This window comes from Fonsecaea erecta, assembly GCF_001651985.1.
Source record: "Fonsecaea erecta strain CBS 125763 chromosome Unknown Scaff1, whole genome shotgun sequence".
NCBI classification, from domain to species: Eukaryota; Fungi; Ascomycota; class Eurotiomycetes; order Chaetothyriales; family Herpotrichiellaceae; genus Fonsecaea; species Fonsecaea erecta.
The window spans coordinates 4,813,937-4,831,017 of record NW_017387244.1 but is presented as its reverse complement, the minus strand read 5'-3'; the positions used below and the strand labels follow the sequence as shown (position 1 = coordinate 4,831,017).

The 17,081-nt window shown below is 54.7% G+C and overlaps 9 protein-coding genes across 9 annotated transcripts; 4 read left to right on the top strand and 5 right to left on the bottom strand.

Annotated features, from left to right (window-relative positions):
- Positions 1-11: 11 nt before the first annotated feature.
- AYL99_01730 (hypothetical protein) lies at positions 12-1,491 on the top strand (the record flags this gene model as incomplete). The annotated part of the gene is made up of 4 exons (XM_018833246.1): positions 12-180; positions 238-263; positions 315-353; positions 406-1,491. 4 exons carry the CDS (start codon positions 12-14, stop codon positions 1,489-1,491), a joined length of 1,320 nt encoding a protein of 439 aa, XP_018699125.1.
- A 733-nt stretch (positions 1,492-2,224) lies between these two features.
- AYL99_01729 (hypothetical protein) lies at positions 2,225-3,532 on the bottom strand (the record flags this gene model as incomplete). Its single annotated transcript, XM_018833245.1, has 1 exon — positions 2,225-3,532. One exon carries the CDS (start codon positions 3,530-3,532, stop codon positions 2,225-2,227), a length of 1,308 nt encoding a protein of 435 aa, XP_018699124.1.
- Positions 3,533-4,150: 618 nt separating this feature from the next.
- On the top strand, positions 4,151-5,405 carry AYL99_01728 (hypothetical protein; the record flags this gene model as incomplete). Its single annotated transcript, XM_018833244.1, has 2 exons — positions 4,151-5,335; positions 5,400-5,405. The coding sequence occupies 2 exons, from the start codon at positions 4,151-4,153 to the stop codon at positions 5,403-5,405; spliced, it is 1,191 nt and encodes a 396-aa protein (XP_018699123.1).
- A 22-nt stretch (positions 5,406-5,427) lies between these two features.
- AYL99_01727 (hypothetical protein) lies at positions 5,428-5,835 on the bottom strand (the record flags this gene model as incomplete). Its single annotated transcript, XM_018833243.1, has 1 exon — positions 5,428-5,835. The coding sequence occupies one exon, from the start codon at positions 5,833-5,835 to the stop codon at positions 5,428-5,430; it is 408 nt and encodes a 135-aa protein (XP_018699122.1).
- A 521-nt stretch (positions 5,836-6,356) lies between these two features.
- AYL99_01726 (hypothetical protein) lies at positions 6,357-7,962 on the top strand (the record flags this gene model as incomplete). The annotated part of the gene is made up of 2 exons (XM_018833242.1): positions 6,357-7,387; positions 7,440-7,962. 2 exons carry the CDS (start codon positions 6,357-6,359, stop codon positions 7,960-7,962), a joined length of 1,554 nt encoding a protein of 517 aa, XP_018699121.1.
- A 357-nt stretch (positions 7,963-8,319) lies between these two features.
- AYL99_01725 (hypothetical protein) lies at positions 8,320-10,088 on the top strand (the record flags this gene model as incomplete). Its single annotated transcript, XM_018833241.1, has 3 exons — positions 8,320-8,553; positions 8,946-9,795; positions 9,868-10,088. The coding sequence occupies 3 exons, from the start codon at positions 8,320-8,322 to the stop codon at positions 10,086-10,088; spliced, it is 1,305 nt and encodes a 434-aa protein (XP_018699120.1).
- Positions 10,089-10,901: 813 nt separating this feature from the next.
- On the bottom strand, positions 10,902-12,188 carry AYL99_01724 (hypothetical protein; the record flags this gene model as incomplete). The annotated part of the gene is made up of 1 exon (XM_018833240.1): positions 10,902-12,188. One exon carries the CDS (start codon positions 12,186-12,188, stop codon positions 10,902-10,904), a length of 1,287 nt encoding a protein of 428 aa, XP_018699119.1.
- A 764-nt stretch (positions 12,189-12,952) lies between these two features.
- AYL99_01723 (hypothetical protein) lies at positions 12,953-13,765 on the bottom strand (the record flags this gene model as incomplete). The annotated part of the gene is made up of 1 exon (XM_018833239.1): positions 12,953-13,765. The coding sequence occupies one exon, from the start codon at positions 13,763-13,765 to the stop codon at positions 12,953-12,955; it is 813 nt and encodes a 270-aa protein (XP_018699118.1).
- A 355-nt stretch (positions 13,766-14,120) lies between these two features.
- Positions 14,121-16,952, bottom strand: AYL99_01722 (hypothetical protein; the record flags this gene model as incomplete). The annotated part of the gene is made up of 1 exon (XM_018833238.1): positions 14,121-16,952. The coding sequence occupies one exon, from the start codon at positions 16,950-16,952 to the stop codon at positions 14,121-14,123; it is 2,832 nt and encodes a 943-aa protein (XP_018699117.1).
- Between the last annotated feature and the right edge of the window lie 129 nt (positions 16,953-17,081).

Below are 17,081 nucleotides of genomic sequence, written 5' to 3'. Positions count from 1 at the left end.
CAATTCTCAAGATGAAGATCAAGTGCACCTACGAAGAATGCCCCAAGCGCTTCGACACTCACCAGGCCATGATTCGCCACAAGGAAAGGGATCCTAACCACTCGTACTGCAAGCGGTGCGACATCGACTGTCAGGACGACATGTTCCTCTTCATTCATCAGCTTGGAAGCCCGGCCCACAGTGAGTTTACTTGTACCTCGCCTTATGCCGGCTGGTTAGCCACTGACGATGTCACAGTTTGCTGCCCAATCTGCGGATGCGAGGTACTGAATTCATGCTCGAAGACAAGGGCTGCCAAAGCTAACTCCAGACAGTTCAAGAGTTCGGCTGCCAGGGACAATCATATGGAAATTGTAGGCGCAAGTGTCACCTCTGAATTGGAGATTGGCTGACATGGAATGACAGCAACATCATTCCACCCAGAACATAGAGTGTGCTGGTTGCGGCCAGAAATGCGGATCAGCTTCGGAACTAATGCAACACATCGAGAGAGATGAATGCGAAGTCATCAAACTTCAGGATTTCCAGATGCAGCGAGCCGAACGCCAGATCCAGAAAGATGCGTGGGACACCGAGACAGATCCGTTCGCCATCAATTCGCGAACCCGTGAGCAGACGAGTGCAGCCATCAACGACAACGCTCAGCTTGATCGCCTGGATCTGGCGACCTATGACTCCGGACGATCACTCAGCAACGCTCTCGGCGGCCCGATACACGTCGCATCACACGAGCAATTCCCATCACTTGGACAGTCTCAGGTCTCGAAGGCGGTCAATGCCAGTGCGGCTCTGGAGGGGTACAGCCTTAGGGTCAAGCCCGCAAGTAACCTCATCGACCTCGACGACCCTCCTATGAAAGGCATGTCGAAATTGCACCTCTCTCAACCGGACCGGGGACTGCAACAAAAATTCGGTACACAACGCGAGGAAACTACTTCCGGGATGGTCAAAGGATGGCTTGATTCACTCACTACCCAGGCTGAACCGCCGTCCGATGACTCGATTGAAGTTGCCTCCATGTACGACAGAAAGGTGTCGTCTGACAACACTGGACAAATCCCACCGACTTCACTGGCAAAGCCGAACCCAGATGCTCCTCACGAGCATATCGTCCATATGCCTGCTGCCTCAATGGTGTCCACCGGCAGTCCACTGGATATTGAAAAGTATTGGGACGCCAATCGCCAAGTGTATTCGTGTCCCACCATCAGATGTAAACGGCAGTTCAGGACCCTGGCTGACTTCAAAGCGCACCTCTTGACCTCGGCACACGTTGGTAGTCAAGTCACTTGTCCCTCGTGCTTGAAGAAGTTTGCATCCACATCAGCCTGGGTGGCCCATACCTCTTCTGCCAGCAAGCGCTGCGACATCCGCCACAGTGCCAACTTCAATCAAATCATGCGAGAATTTACCGGTGGACTCTTGGGCACACAAGGGTACAACGACAATGGCACGGTCAGGTTTGTGGCACCAAAGATTGAAGATTGGTAGAGCGACTGGGGGCCGTCGTGGCTATTCTTTGAGCGCAATACGCCACGCGTTCCGAGGTCTGGCCTTAGCTTTAACATTGGGCGCAATCCTAAGCCCCGAACAGAATCCAAACTGAAGTCCACACGACCCAAGCCAAGAACATTGACGACGACATCTACATTTCTAATTCCCCAGGGGCTCGATATTACCTAGACCGGGTTTTTTCCTCTCTGGCAGCCAGGATGGGCTTTTTGACTTTACGGTCTCTTAGATTGTGATGAGGACGAAAAAACGCACGGCTCCTTGAAGAACATGGCGCAACGAGATATGGAAAGTCGGAATCGACGATACCCCTTTGACGGAAAACGGAAAAAACAGGCGAAATACACAACAAGGTGACTGAGATCAATATCGGGAGGGGATAATAGTGCACAGGCAAGTCGGCGCCTACTTATGGGACAGAACATACTACGGATAAGGTGCTTCTGAGAATTACGACAAAAAAGACAACTAGATAGCTTGCTAGCTCTATGAGCCGAGCAGCAGCACGAGAATCATGCTGGCTGGGTTGAGAGACACATGGCAATATGATACATGATACATGACGCTCAAGTCCCTCTTTCTTTCTTTCTGGGTTTCTCCCCTGCAGCCAGCCAGGCCTTCCTCCATCTCCGTAGATCGGTTGGATAGCATGCTGTAAGACCTTGCTCGTGTCCTTCCGGCCATATACTCAAGAACGGGCAGCCTCTTACGTTTATAGCCGACTCGCAAACCCGTCCCGATCGATCCGGCAGAGGTAATCCCTCGTAATGTCCTTGACGTTCGTCACGCCGGCCAAGCCCATACACAGTCTGAACTCGTCACTCAGCAGTCTCAGACACAGCTCGACGCCCTCCTGTCCCTTGTAGGCCAAGCCCCAGAGGATCGGGCGGCCGACCCAGCAGAAGTCGGCGCCCAGGGCCAGCGCCTTGAAGATGTCGGTGCCGTGCCGGATGCCGCCGTCGACGTGGACGGGCACGCGTTGCTGGACCGCGGCCACGACTTCGGGCAGCGCGTCGAGCGTCGCCAGCGCGCCGTTGAGTTGGCGCCCGCCGTGGTTCGAGACCACGATGCCGTCGCAGCCGTGACGCACCGCGAGCGAGGCATCCTCGGCCGTCGCGATGCCCTTGACCCAGACCTCCATCTCGGGACCACACACGTCCTTCAGCCACGGGATGGACTCGTCCCACGACAGGGTTGGGTTGGCGGCGTGCGTGTGGAACGTGATGGGCCCGCTCGGGGGGATGCGCCGTTGACCGTCGTGGTAGCCTGCCGTGCTGGGACGGCGTTGACGGGGCATCTTCGGGCGGCGCGAGGACGGGGTTTTCTTCTCGTCGGTCGGGGTGGTTGTTCTGCTATGCCCCTTCCCCACCGCCGTGTCGGTGTCCTCGTCCTGTTCCGCGAAATTGGCGATGGAGAGGTGGGCGGGCAGCTTGAACTGGTTCCGGATCTCGAGATTGCGGCGGCCGAGCATCGGTGTGTCGACCGTCAGGAGCACGGCCTTGTAGCCGGCCTTTTTGGCGCGGTCGATGAGCTTGAGAGAGTGCTCGCGCTCTTCGAACAGGTACAGTTGCAGGACGTGGGGATTGTCCCCGCAGGCCTCGGCGACGTCTTCGAGTGTGCTGGTCGCGAAGGAGGAGAGGCCCATGACGATGCCCCGGGAGCGACAGGCTCGTGCCGTTGCCACTTCTCCGTCAGAATGTGCCAGCCGTTGCATTGCCGTTGGCGCGACCCCGAAGGGCGAGCTGTTCTTGTGTCCGAATACCTGGACCGTCGTATCGATCTGCGAGATATCTCGTAATACCCTGGGTCGGATGCGGTATTTCTCGTACGCCGAGATATTCTCTGAGAGGGTGCTCCCGCAGTCGGCGCCCTCGTTGTAGTAGTCTCGCGTCTGCTTGTCCATCCGTTCATAGGCGAGGGACTCAAGTTCAGAGATCGTCAGGCAGTTGAGGTCGTGAGGCTCGGCCTGGGGGGCTCGAGGAGCGGAGGGGTCGGGGTCGGAATCGGCCTCAGGGGCCATCTTGGATGGGAGGAGTCCAATAGAGGGAGGGAATGTGCTATGCGTTGGTGCTCTGGATGCTGGCTGGGGACGAGAGCGAGCACGGAAGCAATACACCACTGATTCTTGCACAGCCAGAGATAAACAGAGAGCTGAAGGGTATTTACTTACTTTATCAATCGGACTCACCTATGTGCAACTCGATCTCCTCAGCATGAAATCGACGCGGATGACGCTGCTTGCCTGGCCAAGTCTGGGGGTCTTGGAGGGCGATCGACGAAGGCAGGACTGAGGCTGCTGGAGCATGACGTCGTAGAGATGAAAGAGGGAAGATTGGAGGGAGGAGAAGCAAGCCATGAGTTGGGTGCGGGGAGGAAGAAGACGAAGAAGTAATAATTATTTAATAATAGTGGAAGACGATGAGCTCCAAATCGGGAACGGGCTCGGATGGGGAAATAGTAATAAAATGAATATTAATAGCCTGATTTCTCTCAGACTGGAGAACAGTCCATTTCTACGCGTCGCCACGAAGGTGATGGAGACGGTCATGATGCCAGACATATTATAGCAGGGACGAAAAACACCACCATCGCCTCTTCCTCCTGTTCAATTGCTTACAGGATCAATCCTCTGCCCACCATGGACCTCTCGGTCAAGAACCTCCGCGGCCTCCTGACGGATCCCACGCACACGAGATGGATAGCCCCGTTGCTGCTCGTCGGCGAGGCGGCCCTCTGTGGCCTCGTCATCTGGCGAGTTCCGTACACTGAGATCGATTTCACCACCTACATGGCCCAGGTGCGCATGTTCCTCTCGGGCGAGCGAAACTATGCAAGGATCACGGGTCCCACGGGTCCTCTCGTCTATCCGGCCCTCCATCTCTACATCTACTCGATCCTCTACACCCTCACCGAGCAGGGCACCGATGTCCTCCGCGCCCAGATCATCTTTGCCGGGCTATACCTCGTGACGCTGGCCGTGGTGTTTGCGTGCTACCGGCGGGTGGGTGCGCCGCCGTGGCTGCTCATCCCGTTGGTGCTGAGCAAGAGAATGCATTCTATATTCTTATTGAGGCTGTTCAATGACTGCTGGGCGACGCTGGGACTCTGGCTGGCAATCTATTCCATGCAACGTCGCCAGTTTGGAAGAGCTGCGATCATATGGGGATTGGGACTGGGCGTGAAAATGACTCTATTGCTCGCTGCACCGGCGGTGGGTATCATCACTCTGCAGGCCCTCGGCACAGGCGACGGGCTGTTTACAGGGGTCTATGTCTCGGTCCTCCATATCATCATGGCCATGCCCTTCTTCGGCGAAGGGACAGGTTTCTCATACGTCCAACGCTCCTTCGACTTTGGCAGACAGTTCCTGTACAAGTGGACGGTCAACTGGAGATTTGTTGACGAAGAGACGTTTCTATCTCGCCAATTTGCCGTCAGCCTGCTCGTCGTGCACGCGGCCTTGCTGGTCGTGTTCTTCCAGACCAAATGGATTCAGCCGAGTGCGTCCAGCTTGGCCGAGTTTGCGAAGAAGTACATGGGGGGCATGAGGGAGGCGGAAGAGCTGAGGATCTCGAGGAGGATCACCCCGAGCTTTGTCATGGACGCAGTCCTGGGAAGCATGGCGATCGGGATGCTGTGCGCCAGGAGTCTGCATTATCAATTCTTTGCATACCTCGGTTGGGCAACGCCCTATCTGCTGTGGAGGGCTGGTGGAGGTCCGCTTTGGGTGCTGCTGAATTGGGCAGTGCAGGAATATTGCTGGCTGGTGTATCCGAGCACGAACGTGAGCTCGATGGTGGTGGTGGCCGAATTGGCGCTGCAGGTGATGTGCACTCTGGCCGCACCCCCCGTGGACCATATCAGTCCTCCACCGGCAAACTCGCAAGACTTGAGGAGCTAGAGGCCCATGTATCATCACCCACTTTCGTCCTCGCTGTCTGAGGGTGGCAGCTTTCCCACTCGTGAATCCTCGTCATCACTGTCTGCCAGCGTGGTCTTCTTGACGAACTGTTCCGGCCAATACGGCTGTTTTCTCCAAGCCTTCTCGTCGCCAACGATATTCACGATTTCCCCCTGGATCTTGTTATCACGGCCGGCCGTGGTGGTGGTGTCGACCAGAACATAGCCGCCGCGCTTGACGAAGATGGTGGATCTGAACCGGGCTTCAAGCTCGACAAGGAACGTGGACGAGTCGGGGGCCTGGACGGTATAGAGGTCTTTGCCGTTGGTCTTGATAACACGGGCAATCAACTGGCCGGGAGCCAGAGAGTCAGGGGGGTTGAGGGTCTCTTCGGCGGTATTGCGGATCTTGCGGCGCGACATGGCACGGGAAGGAGCAGGGGAGTATATGTGTCAGAGTGGTTGGTGGACGCAAGGTGCGCGGTGACTATCCTTTTTTTTTCTTCCCTCTGCATATTATGCAGGACGAGCGGGGTGAATGTGCAGCGCAGGCACAGTTGCCGAGTTAGGAAACCTAGCCGCAGGCGGGTGACTTTCCTTCTTTGATTCGCAACTCCGTCGCTGTCTGTCAATCATCCACCATCCACCATCATTGAACATGTGTATCTCGACCCAACTGCGGAAGAGAGACCCTCGAATCAACAATGGACCCATGCGTATCTTTGGCAAAAACTTAGCAATCGATCAGCCAAATAGCCTCAGGCCCACTGTGAGCCAAAGCATCTGGGCGAGCTAATGCACGGAGCTACAATTGTCTCACTGCTGCCCGCCTTCTTATCATGAATCGAGATAGAGGTATATGTATATTTCTCCCTCGCTCTCCAGCTTCGCTGTGATTCTCTCTTAGCATCTGCCCCTGTCTCGTCTCGTCCTCTACGGTGACTATGGCGACAGCCCAGGCGTTTGGTGCCTTCATCACCCATGAAAGTCAGCCTCTCAGTGTTGTTCATGGGCCTGCCCCTGTCATCCATCGAGACAACATTACCGCTGCACCACCCACGGAGTATGAGCTCAACGAACTACAATGGGGTAAACGCTTGAACGGTCCATACAAAGCGCCCTCAACTGGTTCATTGCCCGTCGATCAATCTTTGCCTCAGACTCCCGGCGAATTGGAACAAAGTCAGCCTCCCACACCAAAGCGAGATCAGGCGGTTGAGGCGCTCGTTCAGTCTATTTCGAACCCACCGAGGAACCGATGGCGCGTAGCGGCGGCGAGTGTCATGTTCTTTCTGATGGGCATGAATGACGCCGCTACCGGTGCTCTGATCCCGTATCTCGAAAAGGACTACCACATCGGATATGGCATCGTCTCTTTGATTTTCGTCACCAATGCTCTGGGTTTCATTAGTGTGGCGCCAGTTATCCCACTTCTCGAGTCTCGCCTCGGTCGGACTCGATCGTACATCATTGCAACCTCGTTGATGAGCATCGGCTACATAGCCATCGTCTGCTCTCCACCATTTCCCGTGGTTGTGCTCAGCTTCTATTTCCTGGGTTGTGGGATGGGATTGTTTCTAGCCATGACCAACGCGTTCATTGTCAACCTACTCAATGGCACTGTCATCCTCGGTTTCTGCCACGGTTTATATGGAGTGAGTTCAGACCAGCTCGCGTGGGCACTGACCAAAGCTAATTTCTACCAGCTGGGCGGCATTGTCTCTCCCCTCATTGCCACGGCCATGGTGTCGAGCGGCATCTACTGGGCTCATTTCTACTTTATCACGCTGTCACTATCTTTAGTTACTATCCCGAGCCTGGGCTGGTCCTTCCGGGGTTTCGAGAGGGATGCAGCAGTCCAGCTCCTTTCGTCTCTCGAACGCACCGCTTCACGGCAGGGTGAACTCACTAGAGTGCAGGTGCTCAAAAGGGCGGTGAGGAACAGGACCACGCTCCTCGGAGCGACCTTCGTCTTGTAAGTGACCTGGTCTGACAAGTGATGCATACTTTTTGACATTTTTCCCTAGCTTCTACCAAGGTGCAGAGGTGGCTATTTCGGGCTGGGTTATCTCTTACCTGATCCATTATCGAAAAGGCGATCCCTCCCATGTCGGTAATGTCACCTCTGGGTTTTGGGGCGGCATCACTGTTGGACGGTTTGTCTTGACCCATTTTGCTCACAAGATCGGGGAGAAGCTTGCTGTCGTCCTCTTGATCGTTGGAGCTGCAGTCTTTCAACTTCTCGTCTGGCTTGTCCCAAACATTATCGAAAACGCCGTGGCCGAATCCATCGTTGGCGTGTTCCTGGGACCCATCTACCCCTGCGCCACCGCCGTCTTTGCCAAACTCTTACCCAAGAGCATTCAAATCAGCAGTTTGTCAGTCGTGACATCGATGGGAAGCTCTGGTGGTGCACTAGTGCCCTTTATCACGGGTATATTGGCACAAAAATTGAGCACGGTCGTCCTGCATCCGGTAGTCTTGATCTCGTTTGCATCGATGACAGTTAGCTGGGCACTGTTGCCACGCATTGGGAAGAGGACAGAGTGAGATATCGTCGCGTTTGATGCAGTGGATGTACTGTCATGGATCATTCAAATCAACTTGCACACCCCCCAAGTCATCGTCGGACTACACCTCGCAGAACTTGTACTCACATTCTACTATCAACTGACTCTTACTTGTCATTGGAAGACTCCGGTGCAGAGCACCAATCCAAGGGGTTATCTAACACAGTGCAAAACACTTCTGAAACAGATTTCAAAGGTTGTGTTCTGCGACATCTCACTTCCGCCCTCACATGCAGGGTTTGTCACGTAGGCTCTCATTTGAAGCCACGGTGACACTGCTTGCGATCTTGTCCCACACACGACCACACGATTGCAACCAACCCAAAGATCCAGCAGCATGGATGATCCAACGAAAGAAACACAACAACCTCGGGGAGTCCGTAGCCGTCTCTACCAGTGGGCCGGTCAGGCGGTCAACAAACTGCTTGACACCAACATGGGGCCTGCTGCTCCTTCAGCTCCAAGTCATCAGACAGACGGCACCTCTACACCGAATCCCACGCATCAAGATGATGGCAATGACCCTCCAAATCCTTCGAAGTTGTCTGATCACTGCCACTTGTGGTTCAAGGTGCGTGGCACTCTCGCGGGATTTTTTCTGCCGCAACCTGTTTCTTTTCTTGAATAGACTGCGAACAATGCCTGGCTGCTTTCCAGTGGCTATACAGATCCAGTTGCGTCACTTGCTATTGTGCTCGATTCTGTCGTTTGATTTTCACAACCAACCTATTCATCACTGGCGCAACAACCTTTCGCTGTTGACCGCCCTTCTGGGAATATATTGAGAATGCAGAACCCCTTGCTTGAGCACCCTTCCCTCGCACACCTTTTTCACCACCGGAATTCGGTCTTTCATGCATCAGGCAATATAGCGATGCCAAAATTGTCTTTTCCAATCGACCCATGGATTGTTACCTATTATTTACAATGTTCATATTTTCCAACCTGACGTCTCTGCTCCAGGCCTCACCACTGCCAACGAATGCAGTACCAACCTCCGGCAATACTTCGAGCGCAACCGTCCCTTGCAAGACATATCCGCCCACCATAGGCATTGTCTGTGTTGACGCCCTCGGAGATGTCCATAGCGCCACCACATTTGTCAAGCGCGACCTGGGGTTTCAGGGCCAGATCGGTCAATACGTCCTCCTCAGCTACGGGGACACTCTGTACAGCGATGCCAACTATAGCGACACGTGGCGGGGCATGACGAGCGATTCTCTTGCGATAGCCACACAAAATCCGACCGTGGTCGTGGATCCAGTCCTCAACTCCGACGGCTACCCGCCGCAGTTCTGCCCAATAATGTCGTCTTACGGAGAAGATGCGACAACATGCGCCTTAGGCATCACCAATGTGGTTGAGACCACGGCGTCCAACCAAGGCGTCATGTTCTTCCTCCTCAACCACCGTCCCAACGGGACCAACAATCTAATCGGCGCCGGTGTCGCCTCGATCACCCTCGACACATCGGCATATCCTCCTGTTCCGCAGATAAGCCGTCTGCCTCCCCAGTACTGGTGGGACGCTACATGTGAACCGTGGTACGGGGATGTCTGCGCGCTGGGATGGAATGGATATGTCTATGCATATGGTCACGGCCCTCAAGGCAATCCCTGGGTGTACTTGACCCGAGTCCCTGTGGAGGAAGCCACCAACGTCAACTGTTACGAGTATTGGAACGGCGAGACGTGGCAGGCCGACAGACTCGACGGGAAAACAATCGGTGCAACGGAGAGCGTGTTCTGGCAGATCAACCAGGGCCAGGTGGTCTGGTCCAACTACTTTGGATGCTTTCTCTTCGTTTATTGTGGTAAGTCATCCATTCGTGTTCACTCTCCGGAGACGAAGCCGCTAACTTCTTGTGTGCTTGGCCCGCGGTCAGACAATTGGATGAACTCAAAAGTACTTCTGAAGACTGCACAACAGCCGGAAGGGCCGTGGTCGGACCCGATCACACTGTACCAAGCGACTCCCATCACTCCCGGCAGTTCCATCTACGCCGCGGTACCGCATCCCTATTTCGACGAGACAGGGAAGACGTTGGTCGTCACGTTCACAAACCATCCGAACACCGTGCAAGCCGTGCGTGTCACCTTTGCGTGAGGCAGGCTAATACACAACCGAAACGTGGTCGAACGGCAGCGACAGGGAGAGAGAGTGAGCATATCGGAGCCCTGCCGACAGTACTCTGAAGGGCTGACAGGATCACTTGATTGCCGGCAACCATGAGCCCTCAATAGCTCTGCAAATCGCATATTCAAGCTCTACACCAGCGACAGACTTAAGCACATACTTTGCCTGCCCAGCACATTTTTAGCTCACATCTTGAACATCTGAGTGTCTCAACCCCAGAACTTGCACCTGGCCCATCCAGCTATGACACAGACATAGGGTCGTCTTTGCAACACCGACACGAGCAACCTGTCCCGTCTCCCTCATTCATCAGCCTGCCTCATCATTGCGTCAATCGGGCACGGATGCTGGCGCGAGTCCGTGTTGTTACATACTATCTGCCCAGCTCATTCCTTGACGACATTAAGCAGAGTATCCCTCCTAGCAAGCGGATGGAGCCACGACGCAGAGTATCCGCTGAGTGGTCCAAGTTGGGACCTGCAGAAGAGCATACGTATTCCCAATGCTATATATACAATGCACCACAATTTTTAATCCGATTTTTCTTCATGAATAACTGGAACACTTTTCCTAGCCGCCCGTAGCATATGTACCCGCTCCCTTGCTCTCGTCATGGCTATTTCTCTCGGCTCCTGCTTGCTTTTCCCGTATTCTCCGGCTCTCCATCATCAAACAACCACACATGTACAGACATACATACATCAATACACCCTCTCCCACATCTCCCCCACATCCTCTATCTACCCTCTACCCTCTTATCGATCTACATTTTCACTCAAAAATTTATTCCCTCTCCCCTTTCCACACAAACTCCTGCTTCACGGTCGGCTCGCACAGCGGCCGCAGGGCGTACCCGTAGTCGCCGCCATTCGGGGTGCGCAACAGGGTGTGGATGTGGAACTTGGCCGGGTCGGCGTTGTTCAGGAACACGCCGCTGTGGTGGTCGAACTCGACCAGCACCACGGGGCTCTGGAGGCGGAAGTAGAACGGGTCGGCGTCGCCGAAGCCGCCGATCCAGCAGAAGTGCGTCTCCGCGTAGCACCCGCGGCACTCGTTCAGCCGGATCTCGCGGGCCCGCGCCGGCAGGTACAGCAGGTACTGCATCAAGATCTGGTCGACCAGGGACTGCTGCGCGGCGGACAGCGCCGACACCACGACCCCCTCGTAGGCCACCACGCGGTTGTCCCGGTACGCGCCGCACAGGTGGCGCTGGTCGTCGTGGTTCCACCGCCCCTCGGGCATGGCGGGGTCCTTCATCTGCGCGTAGATCTGGGCGGTGCGCTGCTGCTCGGGCGACAGGGACTGCATGAGCTGGAGCCCCAGCCGTTCCTCCTCGTGCAGGATGCGCGTGCCCTTGTACGGCCCCGCGTCGATGAGGTTGGGCTCGGCGCCCGTGAACCACGGCGACGCCACCATCTGTGTGCGGTACAGAAACACGTTGAGGCACAGGTGGTGGCCGTAGAAGCTGAACCCCCAGGGCGCCGTGGTGGACGGGCGGCCGAACAGCACGAAGTTGTACGAGAACTCGTTCATGACCTGGGTCCCCTGCACCAGCTCGCCCAGGAACCCGTTGATGCGCATCGCCGCCACCGCCTTGTCGTAGCCCTCGGGCGACAGCGTGGCGCGGAGCACGGCCATGACCCCATCACGCACCGGAGGCTCCAGCTCGTCCAGCCGGATGCCCTTGTCGCTGAGCAGGAACTCCGGGTTCGACCAGGTGCGCCACTCGGGCGAGTCGATGTGGTAAGACAGCTTGGCGACCTGGGTCGGGGTGAGTTGGCCGAGGAGGGAATCTGTCGCCGCCACGATGCGATCGATGGGGACGCCCTCGTCCTGGATCTTGAACAGGCCCGGCCTGACGATCCCGTCGTTGGTCACGCCCTTGAACGGCTCCTTGAAGAGGTCCAGCCAGTGCAGGTACAGCGCGTGCAGCCAGGGCGGGACACCAGACTCCTTGAACGCCGCCGCGTAGACGTGGGCGTCCTGCTTCGCCATGGTCGTGAACCGCGGGATGCTCAGGTCCGGCAGGTAGTGGCGGTACTCGCTGTCGAGGTCCTTGGAGGTCGCCATGGTCCTGGCCAGGTCGGTCGGCTTCGTTACTCAAGGTATCTGACTTCTTGATATTGACAACCTGTTGCCTTGGTTCGGTAGATTGTATAGCTCCAGCTGTGTTGCCATCCACGAAGAGAAGAGATGAACGAACAGTCTACGGAGTAGTCTGATAATAATCAGTTTGTTGTCGACATCCCCACGAAATGGAATTGTGGCGGGGCTTCACTCATCGGAAGACGCACCCCGGCGCCGAATTCGGTGTATCGATAGTCCGACCCGATATGGCCTTCCCGACGAAGCCTTTTATCTCGTCGTCTTCGCAATATATATACTGATATTCCTAATGTACTTGGGATATCTGTTGTACATCAGGCCAGAGACAGGCCACGGCGGGGCACATGGGAGTTGGACACCGTCAGAAAGATGGCTGTCAACTAACGTGTCCTGGAAACGCCAGCGAGACAGACTAGCCAAAGCCTTCTCCCTTCTCCTCCCTTGTTCTCCCGTTTAAAGTCTTCATCGTCTTATGTCTCTTGAAACCACTTTGAGGATAGTGAACGGGCCTTTTTGGGGACTCGGTTGTCGTGACATGAATGACTACACAGACTATAGTTGAGATACACCAAGCCGTCCAGCTGGTAGAAGGCGAAATGTGCATGCACCACGGTTCCCAATGATACATTCATTCGTTGACCTCTTCCATTCGATATCTGACTAGAGACACGCAAAGAAACTGCTCTTATACATAGCCCAATACTGATGCTTGTACATCCGTAAGTCAGTCAGCCGCCCGCCACCACCGCCCTGATCTTCTCTGGACTCAACTGCCCTTTCCTCCCCCAACCCCCCTGCCCGGACTGCACACTCGGCCGAAACTCCTCATACATGTGGAAGGCCTTGACATTCAGCGCCTCCTCCTCCTGGCCCTTGTTCTTCCACGACGCGATTGCCTCCTCCATGGCACGCTTGATCCGCTCGTATTCATCTCCGGAGCCAAACTTGCCTTTCAACAACGCCTCGTTGGCCTTCTGCGGCTTCCCCGACACCACCGCGTTGCCGCCTTTCAGCAACAACCGAAACCGCATGACGTTCACCTCGTCGTCCGCGCTCTCCTCGGCGGCGCGCTTCTTCCTCTCCTTCTTAGCCCGCTCGGTCGGGTTGTCGTCGGACGGCTTGTCCATTGTCCCGATTGCACGGCCCTTGGAGATGGCACATAACGTGGAGATGGCCGAGCCGATGCTCAGGTGCGTGCTCCACGGCAGAGCCGGGTAGAGCGCCTGCGAGACGCACGCGGCCCACAGCTGCAGCACCGGCGCCCGGTTGATGATCACGGGTTTGCTGTTTTCCTCAGGCGGCAGGTCCTCGTCGGGCTTGATCGAGGTCTGCTTCTGCTTCTGCTTCTTGATTGGACGCGCCTCTACTTCAGACTGCTTGCTTTTGCGCTTTGAACGAGGGTCGCTCTCTTTCTTTGTTGGTGGAGTTGCTGGGCGAGTGGGCTTGGGATTCCGTGGCTTGGCTCTGCTCCCATTTTTGGTGTCGAAGTCGTCCAACTGCGTTTGCCTCTCGCTGCCCTTGCTTCTGGTGGTCACAGGCATGTTGTCTCCTTGGTCGTACTCCTTGCAGTATACAGATAACGAGGTATAGGATGGTTGCGTTGGCTAGGCTGGGAGATACCCGATCCGCCGTTTGTGGTATGATATGTGACGTCAGGTGTAGATGGGTGTGGGGGGCAGGTATATATACATACCTCGTACATGCCTCGTATACATGTACATATATGTATTCTGTAGTATTCAACCGCTTCCTTCTCATTGCTCCTGTTTAACCTTGTGCCTTTGGTGATAGCGAGAGATAGGCCTGGTGTCCTGCTACGAGCTCGCTCCGCATCAATAGTCACAGTCCTCTTTCGACTTGAAGCTCTCTCGCAGTCGCTCGACCCACAAATGTTCTTCACTTCTTGGAGCGTATCCATAACTTGAGGAGGCTCGTCTTCTTGGGCATCTTCTGGCTCTCCTTGAGCTTGCTCGCCCGTTGCTTGGCGATATCTTCAAGGACCGCGCATTGGTCTGCGTTGAAACATCTCCTCAGCACTTGACTGGCTCTTTCGACCCCGTGGGGGTAACTTATGCCCACGCGTTCCTGTTCAAAATCTGCTCCATATCGCACAAGTAACTTGACAGCTTCAAAACACTCGAACCCCTCGGTTCTGTCTTCCCGTGGCCGGCCTGTGCCAATTATTTCGAGATCCCATGGCAGAGAGTCCAAAATCAAAAACCAATCCAACTGGTCTCCCAGACCCCTGTTCGGGTCTACACCCTGAGCGAGGAGAAGCTCAAGAGTGGCTATGATCGACTCGCGCTCCAAGGGTCCGATTCGTGAGCTTTTTAATTCTGAACACGCCACCAAATATATTGCATTGAGGTGGGCTGTCACTCTGCGGCACAGGCCTGGATCCTGTTCAATTTTCCTGCCGACAAGATTGGAAAGTCCAAAGCAGAAGCAAGCTGACACGGCAATCAAATCAATTTTCAGGCCGTCCTTGAAAATCCTAAATTCATCATCCTCCTCAAACGCCTGTGCATTTCCTTTCAATTTTGAAGTGAGAACTGTTTGAAGATGGTCCAGTATGGAAGCCAAGTCCTGCTGAAACAAAGGGTTCCGGTCCAACCGTGAGGCAGCTGGCCAAAAATCAGTCAGGGAGTACCGATAAAACCGGAGGACCCGATATGAACCAGAGCCCCGATAAAACCCGTACGGAGGTGTCATTTTGGCCAGTGCGCAGAGACTGTTGAGAATTTCCCAGTCGGCCTCGAAATCGTCATCCGATCGAGCTTGAAGCATCAGCCGTGCCTCCTCAGTCTGCAGGTAGTCCTTGACCGTCCTGTGCAGAAAGCCCACCTCATTGCCATACAAAAGGGTCTCCACTGAGGCGGAATCTATTTCGGCCACTTCGAGGAGACCTCTGCTGAGCATCTTCAGTCTTCGTTTCATATTCCTCAGACGCGAAAATAGGACATCCTTCGCAGGCGTTTTCGCCGAACATTGAAACGCGTAGTTTGTAATGTCCTGATCGACAACCCAATACGCCATCAGTGGAAGCTCGTCATAGGCATTAACCGCGACTGCGAAGATTCGTGATGTCTGCGTTCGATATCGGTTTTCGGTAGAGAACAAGATTTTTTCAAAGTAATCCTTGAGATCCTTCGGAATTTCATGCAATCTACCCTGCAGATCCTTGATGCGGTCGGAGTTCGTCAGCCCATCAAGGAGGGACCTCACGACGAGGGACACCCAAAGGAAAACACCGGCTGCATCATGCACAATATTTTGGACAAAGTCGGGACATTTAGGGTCCTCTTTCTGAAGCTGTCGGAACCTCGGATTTCTGCCAAGCGTGTCCTGGACGTAGAGACGGATATCTTCCCTGGTAAGGTCATGTATGTACAGCTTCCAGGGTGACTTGCTCCCAAAACGATCCTCAAATTCGTTCCACGGACGACTCGAGACGCATGTCTTGACATTTTGAAAAGACCTCAAGATATCGATCAGCTGCATGATATCGGCGGGCCTTCCGTCGTACTCATCAAGCCCATCTATGAAGAAGCAGAATTTCGTGTCGGAGGCCGTGGAAGTTGAGATCTTCCTCAGAGTCTCGAGAAGGGCTGGTACGGTCAAGAGCTCATCACGAGATTCTTTCAGGAGTATACCATCGGTCGTCAGTGCAATCCACTGGTCAGAATAAGCCACCTGGATTAGATCGGGGCACTGGCGTAGGACCTGGTAAAGGATTGTCCTCAGCAAGCCCTGCTGCGATGTTTGCGAATGACGTGACGAGGCTTTCCAGAAGAAGAAGCTTGCGGTAACGAGCTTCATGTCGCCAGCCCATGCTTTCAAAGAGCGTTCCGTTTGCTCATGATCCGCCACAAACTTCATCAGGGTGGATTTACCACTGCCCGCCCTTCCTGAGATCCAGTACACACTTTCTTCTTCTTCTTCGAGCCATTGAAGAAACCTGGTTGGTGAAGTCTCGTCAAACATCCATAGAAATGTTTGTGCATGCTCCTTTGAGATTGATCGGTGACGCGAATCAATAGCTGAAAACCTGAGGCTCTGGAGGATTATTTGCTCTGCAAAATATGCTTGTCCACGACGGGCAGTATCGCACAGAACTAACCAAAATCCTGGCGCGTGGTTTTCGTCAGCATTAACCCTCTTCATCTCTTCCGTCGCAAAATTGAACTCTCGACGGAGCTGGCCAATCTCCTGAGAGCGGTTCGCCTCTAGGCGCATGTTTTCGAGCGCCAGCTCACGCAGCCTTCGATTGATGTCGTCGAGCAATTCTAGATGCATGCCATCCATAAGCTGCTTGCTGATCCGATCAAGTCTTCGTTGAAGGCTGTCGATGTGGTCCTGTTTCCAGATAGATTTCACCGCCTGGGTGGCACTCCTCAGAGGCTGACGTCCGCTTCTGACTTTGACCGAATCTAGGCATTCTAGCAATTCGTCTGCCACCTGAGTGCATTGTCGAGCGAGGCCTTGCAGGGCCGAACCTTGGGCATTGCTCAGACGAAATCGATCTCTTGGTGGGTTCTCGGCTGGCCTGTTTCGAGTCTGGTCGATAAGGCTCTTTAAACCCTTGGTCAGGGTTTCAAGTTCGGTGTTTTCCGCTGTCGCACCGGTAGCCGATCCGTACAGTTGCTTTGCTCTAGAGACGACTTTAGTTGAGTAGTCGACAATATTTATGATATTTCCCGCCAGTCCAAGTGCAGAGAGAGGGTCCATGATGACCAACTATTCACATTCGGGATCGGAGGAAGAGTGTTCGTGAGGAACGAAGGTGAAGCTCGAGATACAAGGAGTTTTGTTTGCTCAGCCACATTCAATCAGGGCTCCTCCTGCGTGCGGTAAGGC